The 9796-nt window shown below is 35.4% G+C and overlaps 1 protein-coding gene across 1 annotated transcript in view; it reads right to left on the bottom strand.

Annotated features, from left to right (window-relative positions):
• Positions 1-5776: 5776 nt before the first annotated feature.
• The window catches only part of LOC123539236 (presequence protease, mitochondrial-like), a 40293-nt gene continuing 36273 nt past the window's right edge, over positions 5777-9796 (bottom strand). Inside the window, exon 25 of the mRNA XM_053530268.1 lies at positions 5777-9565. Coding sequence (XP_053386243.1) covers positions 9466-9565 — 100 coding nt within the window. The 3' untranslated portion in view covers positions 5777-9465. The remainder of the gene's footprint in view (positions 9566-9796) is intronic.

Below are 9796 nucleotides of genomic sequence, written 5' to 3'. Positions count from 1 at the left end.
ATAACTAGTCACTTTTAGAGTACTCACTTTTTTTGAGTTTTGAGAGGAAATTGTTTTTCGCCTAAAATGTTTGGGTTAGACCCTTTAAAGGTAGATCTATATAAGATCTGAATTTCATATTTAAAAACATGAACAAATAGTTTTGTTTCTGTAAACTTAAAATTAACAAGTTTATGTGCATTAACAGTACTATGCATTAGATTTAAAATAGTACACACTATATACATGTATAAATAAACACAGTATAAATGTGTATTACCACTAGTTCTGTTACCGCATTACATTTTATTACGAATATAGCTCTATAATTATGCAAATTTAGTTTATATGTTTAGGCGTAAAAAAATAAAAACTGTTTATTTCCGGTATCCCGATCTACCTTTAATTTTTGGCCCGAGCCTAAATGTTTTTATGGCCTTGGAGATTATTATTTTTTCAACTTTTTAACTAAAAGTTACAAAACTGCACTTTTTATGCTTTAAACATGGCCAGTGATGTTAGAAATCAACTTGCTGATACTCTAAAGGCATAACCCATAATAATGTAACAATGTTACCGGAAACAAAGAATTTTGTTTAGGCCCAAAGTTACGGAAATCAGGCTAGTGTTACCTGAATACGCCAATGTTACTCCCTCCCCCCCCCCCCCCCCCCCCCCCCCCCCCCCCCCCCCCCGAAATTTTTCTGAGCATGTTACAGGAAACAAAGATTTGTTTAGGCCTTAGTAAAGTTATTTACATTTGATCATTTGGTCATTGTAGGCCTACATTTGAAGTGAATATCTAATGATAAAATATTTAAGTGAAATATTGTCCTTGGATATCTTTAAAGGCACTCCATGGCCTCAAGATGGAAAGACAACAAAAAGGAGATTTTTTTAGGTATCAGGAAGGAAATGCCATATTTCTTAAGAAGGCTTTGGAACTTAATTACTGACAGACTAGAAACACAAGAGAATTTGTTGTTTTTACTTATTTTTACAATGAAAATTGAAAAGCGTTTTAGTTTAAAACACTTTACTCGAGGTAAACTGTCTTAATTATGAATGTTTAAAATTTTGACAAATTAGAAATCTGGGAGTAATGACCTTTAAACACTAAACATAGTGGTCGTCGAGATGTGGGTTATTTTGTGTGCAAGATTAAGAACGGGCAGTCAATACGGCGGTTCTGTGTCCAGCTACAGTGTTGCAACAGACCTGTGCTTCTTTACTATGTTTACATTCATTGCGCAAGTTAAATCTGGGCCTGACAATCGGCCCTACCCCGCAAATGTATCGTACACACAGTGTTTATGTAGCGTAACATTGTAGAATCCAATAGGATTAGCCAGCGACAATGCTTTTCGAACAAATTATATAACATCTGCCACTGTAATATCTACTGGTAATTTGCTATCCTCAGTTTTGTAATTCAAATTTATAATTATGTTAAACATTACATATTTTGAAGTCACCGCACAGTTATTTATTTATGCACAACTGTGCAATCTAAATAAACCATGTTTTGAAGTTCGCATTACTTCCCTTTCATGAAATATAAAGCACGCACGAACGTACACAAAAAGACACACGCACAATTTCATCATGACAATGAAGGAAATGTTAACAGGCGAAACCTCCAGATTTGGCTAAAATAATCTTTCTTTCAAATTGAAGTTTGGTTATGATCAGAAGATGAGTTTTTGTTACTAAAATATTTTAAAAATTCCAAATCAAGAAAAAAAGATGATTGCGTCGGGAATCGAATCTCGGACCGCAGCGGCAATAAAGACATTTTCCCGCCGTCGTAACCAATAGCGCTATAGCGGAATTAGTGAATACTCAATACAAAATACCAGTAGATATTAATAATTGAGACAATTTACCTGGAGTAAAGTGTTACAAACGTTTTTCGATTTTCAATGTAAAAAGTAGTAAAAACAGCAAGTCCCCATGTGTTTCAGTAACATATAGATCTAGTTTGTCAGTAATTATGTTTTAAAGCTTTCTTAAGAAATACAGCATTTATTTCCAGATATCAAAAACAATTTTTGAGTCGGCTAAAGGCTGAAAGCCTTTTGACGAGTCCTTGCTGTTCAGCGATTCTCTAAATGGACCGAATAACACGTGAAGGGATGTAGTTCCATTAGATTTCTCAAATTTCAAACAGTTCACCGCATGAATGAAGTTAAGTTGTGTCAATTCCCTTTGCTATGACCAATATACGATGTAATCTGTCATATTTATGACTTGTAATTGTGCAATACTCGAATGTAACTCATTAAGCATAAATGTGCATTTTAAGAATTGCGCAGGCTTACAAAGCTTGCGTAACATCCAGCGAAGACAAAAAATAGTTCCACAGGGCTCCAGATAAGATGCGTATTAGCGTAAATTACGTATAGAAATAATGCAAATACGCATGTCTAATAATTTCTAAGCGTATAAAAACGTATATAAAATTACAGAAACGCACACAATGCTTTTTAAAAAACAAAATCTGAATTGTCTGGATCCGTTAGGTAACATAGCCGATCAGCCTTAATTCTCCCACATTGAACGTATACACGCATCGTATGATTTCTATAAACTTTGCGTGGGTTGAATTTTGCAGTCAATAAACGGATAAATTATCGGAAGAAGAAACTTTTACTGGTTTGTTTAGTTACTACTGATATTAAAAATGATTTTAATTCTTATTTTTCGAGAAATAAACAAATCGGCGAAACATTAAATTGTATTTTCTTGTAGTTTTTGAAATCGAAAGTAGATCGTCTATGTTTGGCTGCTTTCACGAAACGAAACAACTTTTTTATGAAAAGATTTAATTAAGAGGTAATTTAACCGTAAACTTCAATGTCAGATACTGCCAATTGCTGCTAAATGTCTCCGTATCATCACAATTTGTAAAATAGATTGTTGAAACTGGAGAAAAGTGTAATCGTATCCGGATATAATATTTTGGGTAAATATCGAGCTGTGTTATGAAATTTTAAGAAAAAAACTAAAAACAAACTGAAACTAGTAGACTATACTGTCAGTACATCAATCATTAGCCGACTCAGGCCCTTCAGGCCTTTGATTTGGTTGTTGTTGTCGAATGATCTGGAGGCCAGTCCCTTTAAAGAGCGAGAATTACAATTCTGTTTCAAGTTTAAGACTCTCAAGTGACAAATCTGAAGTTTTCTAACCGTAACAGATGCTTCGTCATTTTGTTGTGCTGTGAAAGTTTGTTCCAGCAAAGAAGTATTTATTTTTTATAGCTTTTTGGTTCCATGTTGTTTGAAAATAAATTAGAACAGAAAAAATAACAGCCCAAGGATCTTTGAGCTGTAAATGAGATTTAGGCTGGTCAAATGGGGCGTTACCGCTAGCAACTGACTATTATTTCAAGTGCCTCTTCACTTACACCAGTTTGATAAGTCAGTGGCTTTCAGCTGGCTGGACACCGTGGAGACAAGTCATTAGTGAAAAACATGGAACTTGAAATCTTATATTGTTTTAAGGATATAGAGAATCCGCCTTTATCAAATTCACGAGATACGCCATTAGCAAGGCGCGGAAAAGGAACACTTACATATTATAACTTTATCGGATGTGCAAAATTGATCCAGTTTACTTTTCTTGTTACAACATATATTCAAAGAAGTATAAAATACATTTTTTATAGATCTTTGATATATTAGACTCAAAAGGGAACAGTAAAAAGGAAATATAGATGAGTCTGTTAACACTAAAAAGATGAAATCGGTATTTTCGGGTTTTTTTTTCCAATATATTATTTGTACACCTATACCCTTAGCCTACTGGCGGCAAGTGATATTGCCTTAGCGGCCAGTGCAGACCAAGATTAGCCTGCATGTCCATGCAGCCCGATAGTATGGTTTGCACTGTTCGCCATTCAGTCAGACCATCTCTCTGGCAAGCTCCCCTGTTAACAGTTAATGGTAGTGTCCAAATTGAAAGACTGACAAGTTCATTATAGAAATTTAGCAGGGGAAGGGTTAATTTGTACTGTTGATAAGTAAAAGAAGCAGTACCCATACGTGTAAGAATGTAGTAAATTTTATAAAATTTATCAGATTGTACTGTTTGTGAATGGGTTTACACTGAAATGAGTCGAGCATACTCTGTGATTATTTTTTAATAGACTGTCTCACAAGGTCATCAATCAAATATTAACCCATACCTTGCTGAATTTCTATAATGAACTTGTTCATCTTTCAATTTGGACAGTACCATTAACGTAAAAGGTGTGCATACCAAAGGTACTGACTGAATAGCGAACAGTGCAGGTCATGATCAGACGTTAAGTTTTATTTCCCGTCTATCTTTTGACAATATTTCTTGGAATTGTTTAAAACTAGAAGATGCTTTTGTGGAAAAGCACATGTCTCCCCCAATGCACAGTGGTATAGGCGAGAAGTCAATAGGGGACAGGCGCAAAAGTCAAAGGAACACTGATGGTTGGCAGCAATAGGGATCATCTACTTGTCATGTCCAATAATCCCACTCAGTTTCAACATTCTGGGCCTAGTGGTTCTCAAGTTATGAACAGGCCCCTGTGACCTTGACCTTTGACTGAGTGACCCAAAAATCATTAGGGGTCATCTACTTTGTATGTCCAATCATCCTATTTAGTTTCAACGTTCTGAGTCAAATTGTTTTCAAGTTATTGATTGAAAAGAGTTTTCAATGTTCAGTCCCCTGTGACCTTGACCTTTTATGGAGTGACCCCAAAAACAATAGAGGTCATCTACTCTGTAGGTCTTATTATCCTATGAAATTTCAAGGTTCTAGGTCAAATGGTTCTTAAGTTATTGACTGGAAATGGTTCCATGTTCTGTCTACTGCAACCTTGACCTTTAAAAGAGTGACCCCAAGAACAATAGGGGTCATCTACTCTTTAAATCCTATCACCCTATGAAGTTTCAACACTCTGGGTCAAGTGGTTCTCAAGTTACTGACTGGAAATGGATTTCCATGTTCAGGCCCCTGTGACCTTGACCTTTAATAGAGTGACCCCAAAATCAATATGGGTAATCTATTCTGCATGTGCAATAATCCTATGAAGTTTCAATATTCAGGGTAAAGTGGTTCTCAAGTTATTGATCAGGAATCGTTTTCCATGTTCAGGCCCCTGTGACCTTGACCTTTAATAGAGTGACCCCAAGATCATTAGGGGTCATCTACTCTGAATGATCAATCATCCTATGAAGTTTCAATATTCTGGGTCAAGTGGTTTTCAAGTTATTGATCAGAAATAGTTTTCCATGTTCAGGCCCGTGACCTTGATCTTTGATGGAGTGGCCCCAAAAACAATAGGGGTTGTCCACTCCATAAGCCCTATCACCCCATGAGGTTTGAAGGTTCTAGGTCAAATGGTTCTCCAGTTATTGATAGGAAATGAAGTGTTACAGACAGGTAGTAGGACAGACTGACGGATGGACAGGGCAAAAACAAAATGTCTCCCCCAGAGTGTAGTGGGGGTGGAGGGGGAGACATAATTCCCATTAGAAACATGAAGAGTATTATATTTTCAGCTCTGGAGGTCCCAATCTGTGAAGACAAGCAGAACCATTTGAACAGTGTTTAACGAGAACCATCCGAGCAGTTTCATAAACTTCCAACAAAAAGTGTCAGAGATACTGTTTAAAGAACATGTTAACAAATGGATAACTTATAGTCGACAGCATCTCAAGTGAATTTTGGTCCAATATCGGAAGGTAATGCCCCTATCGGTGGTTGGAGCCAACTCAATTAACATAAAAGATGAAAAATTAAGAACGAAAACAACTACTATCCACAAGTTTTAATTCCAAACATGCACCAAATACGATAAGCACAATGTTAAGTAAGGTAATGGACCCGTAATGATGCTTGGGAATTTCCGTATGACTACACTCTTTCGTTGTGCAATTCTGCATTCTTCGGGACGTAAATGTGGCTGACCGTACATGTGGTTTACCAAGAATGCCAAAAAATGCTGATATCATATACCGAGAATGTGTAACTGGACGATCATCATTACGAGTCCACTACCTCATACAATATTTAGTTTTACTGTACCTCTACAGTATAACAATATAAAATTGAATAAAATTAATCAAAATTGTTCATGTGCATAGAAAAGCATAATACTACTGCATGTAGTTTGCGTCTTTTTTTAAAAAGATATTTTTCTGCAAAATATTACTTTTTCAAATGCCTTATCAATGCTAACTTTTGGTTTAATTCAATAAATTATACATTTAAATGAAAAAGATATTAAATTATATAAAAAGAAAAAAAAATCCCTCTACTAAAAATTTCCATGGTTAATATAAACATTATAAATAATATAATAGCTTATAAACATTAATACATCTACTGTTTCAAAATGCACCAAATCATCAACTACTGCACATGTCACGGTTGGAATAAAACTTTACAGTTTTTCTAGTCAAAATAATATATGCACTGCCAAACATTAAGTCTCTATTTATTATCCCCCTTTTATACTGTTTTCTCTCTATATATTATTTCATTAATTCTCTTTACATCATTGATAAATACCAAGAACCTACTCCCTGCATTACCAAAGAATTAGAAATGTATTGTTGGTTCTTTTGGCATGATTGAAATGAAGTCATTTCAGTTCTTACTCTACACCATGTATATATTTATTTCCCATTATGTTACTTTTTCAATTTGATTTGATTTGGGTTTTACGGCACACCAACACAGTATAGGCTAAATGGTGCCAAACAGGCCTTAATATTTTGAATTCACATCATTAACATCGAAATAGAACTATGAGGTATGAAATCAAAACTTTTATACCTGCTAGAATCACAGAGTTACAGCAAAACCAAGTGTTCTGACACTATTAGTCACCTCTTACGATCATGCAAGGGTAAGGCAGTGGTTCTAATTCTTTTCATACACAGATCTTCCCAGAACCACATGGGGCTGTTGATGTTTTTTTACATGGGTTTTCATGAACATTCAGTACTTGTTTTCACTGCTTTTACTCCTTTTTTATGTATGTTTTCCTCAATATTTGATATGCATTATACATGTAAATCAAATTCTGTATGAATAAAAATTATTCCAACATAGGAAAAACAACGATTGTTTTAGAATAATACTATAATTATTATGCAAGAGGTAGTTTGTAGTACAACACAAAAAATAGAAGTCACAATTTCATAATTCAATTATTTAAAATGTTCATATGCTCACAAAATAATTTCATTCTAACTGTTGAACATTCCTATGTATCAAGAAGAAAGAAAAACATATCTCTGATACTTAAACTCCACTAAACATATATTGTATATATCTGAACAAGGGTTTTCCATCAAATTGTGAAGTTCACACGCAATATTTGCCAATTTGTGACAAAAGGCATAAACGAAAACAAGCACATTTATTTAATATTTTTGGGTTTTACGGCGCACCAACACAGTATAGGTTATATGGCGCCAAACAGGACTACAAACTTTGGTTCCACACCGCATTTAAATCGAAATAAAAACATGAGGTATGGAATCAAAATTTGCATACCTGCTGGAATCACTGGAGTTACTGCAAAACCAAGTGTTAAGACCCTATTAGTCGCCTCTTACGATCATGCAAGGGTAAGGAAGTGGTTCCAATTCTTTTCATACACAGATCGTCCCAGAACCACATGGGGCAGCATTTTGTTCTCCTGTATCAGAGATCTGAAACAGTGGCTGAAATCTTGGGACATTCCTATGCAAAAACGTTAACAAAATGGTGATTTTCCCATAGACTCCCACAATGAAAACTTGTGTGAGGTCCAAATTTTTCAAATCAGTCTAGCAAAGTATCAAGCACACTACCCTACCCTTTTTATTTGCCAAAATTTCTAAGTATATTTTGAAGTTTTGAAAATGGTGGTTTAATCAAATTCTACACTGTAGAGAAAAAATTGATCCAAACATGCAGAACTATCTTAACGCTAAAAAGCCTTGTGAATTGAGTTTGTAGACCAGTCTCAAAACTCTAGTATCTGATTGGTTAATTCTGAGGCAAGACTTAGAATCAGAACCAATGACTGAGCTAAATTCAGAGACTCAGGTCTCCGAAATGCAGTTTTTTGACTAAATCCAGGTTATTTTTCAAATGTGGTTTTTACAGACAATATATCAACATAATAAGAATGATTTTAAAGGGAAATATTCAACATAATGGCAAGATTTTGTAACAGAAAGAACTCAGTGAAACATTAACACTAAGGGAAAAATTTTCAAAATTGGACTAAAAACAAAAAGGATATAGCAATCTGAATATCATCTATATAAAGAAAAGGCAGCCATTTTGGCCATTTCCGTATATGGGCATTACCAAATATGGTAAATAAGTGAATAACAACCATGTTTTTTTTTTGTTTCCCGGGTTTAACATTGCACTCACACAATTTTTGGTCATATGGCGAATTTCCAGCTTTAATGGTGGAGGAAGACCCCAGGTGCCCCTCCCGTGTTTTATTTCAGCATGGGGGAGCTCTCAGGTAGAGGCACGGACCTTCCATAAGCCAGCTGGATGACTTACTCGCATGAAGAATTCAACTGCCTGAGTGAAACTCGAATCCACATCAGTGTGGGCCAAGTGATGTAAAGTCAAGCGACCTTAACCACTCGGTCATGGAGGCCCCCTATGACAACTATTAGAATCACATTTTGACGGCCATAATATAATATGAAACTAATAGTGTCTGTGTAAAAGTGTAAACCTTGAAAAAGCTTCATGTTCAACTGTATTCATAAATACCATATTTGGTAATGCGAATATAAGGAAAGAATGATGTATTGACGTAACTTTGTCGAAATGGTGACATTTTCACTAAACTGTTAATATTTAAATTGCCATATCTTTTTGTATGTATAAAGGTAAAAAGGTATGTCCTTGTTTAACATGGGTAGTCGAAGAAATCCTCACCCAGAATGGATGGAACAATTTATTTCTAGCGAAGCCTACAGCAGGCGTCATTTATATTACCACCACAGCATCCAGTCTAGGCTGATATTGCTGGAAACAGTATCGATTTAAGTAAATCACCCAGCGGGATATCAGCCGTGACACGGAACTGAACCCTGACCACTGGTATTGTAGTCAAACCTGCTAACCACTGCACCACTGACTCGCTTGTAGTCTGATTTTCATCATTTTTTCTCCAGTTAACCTTTTTTATTAAAATATTTCTACGCACATATATATTCCCCTTTAAGTGATTTAATCCATTGAGTACAATATATATCAATTAAAATTACAAATCTTAAAAAAACAATTGTATTTTATGTACTTTACACAATACATAAGTATTTTAACAACATTTATCCTTAATGTATACAAATAGTTCCAAGACCTTTAAAACGTATTTTGCACAAGTTCCATATTTCAGATCAAAAGAATGATATCCTTCTAAACACATCACTCCCTGACGATTTTCCACTCTGGACGGAGGCAGAACACTGGATATCACCCCTTGATAACTTTCCACTCTTTGTTACCCGCTACATCTGCATTTTCCGGGCCGAGGAATGATAATGAAGATGGCCTGTTATCAGGAAGCAAATACCTGCAAAATATTGAGATGCTATAATCATTTTGTATTTGGTCCAATTTGTTCATTTGATAAAACCAAATACTGTCTAATCATTTGAGCCGCGCCATGAGAAAACCAATATAGTGTGTTTGCGACCAGCATGGATCCAGACCAGCATGCGCATCCTGCGCAGTTTGTCAGAATCCATGCTGTTTGCTGACAGTTTCTCTAATTGCAATAGGCACGGATGCGCAGGCTGGTCTG

This window comes from Mercenaria mercenaria, chromosome 18, assembly GCF_021730395.1.
Source record: "Mercenaria mercenaria strain notata chromosome 18, MADL_Memer_1, whole genome shotgun sequence".
NCBI lineage: Eukaryota > Metazoa > Mollusca > Bivalvia > Venerida > Veneridae > Mercenaria > Mercenaria mercenaria.
Note: the sequence above shows the minus strand (reverse complement) of the source record. Positions and strands in the feature narration are given on the sequence as shown.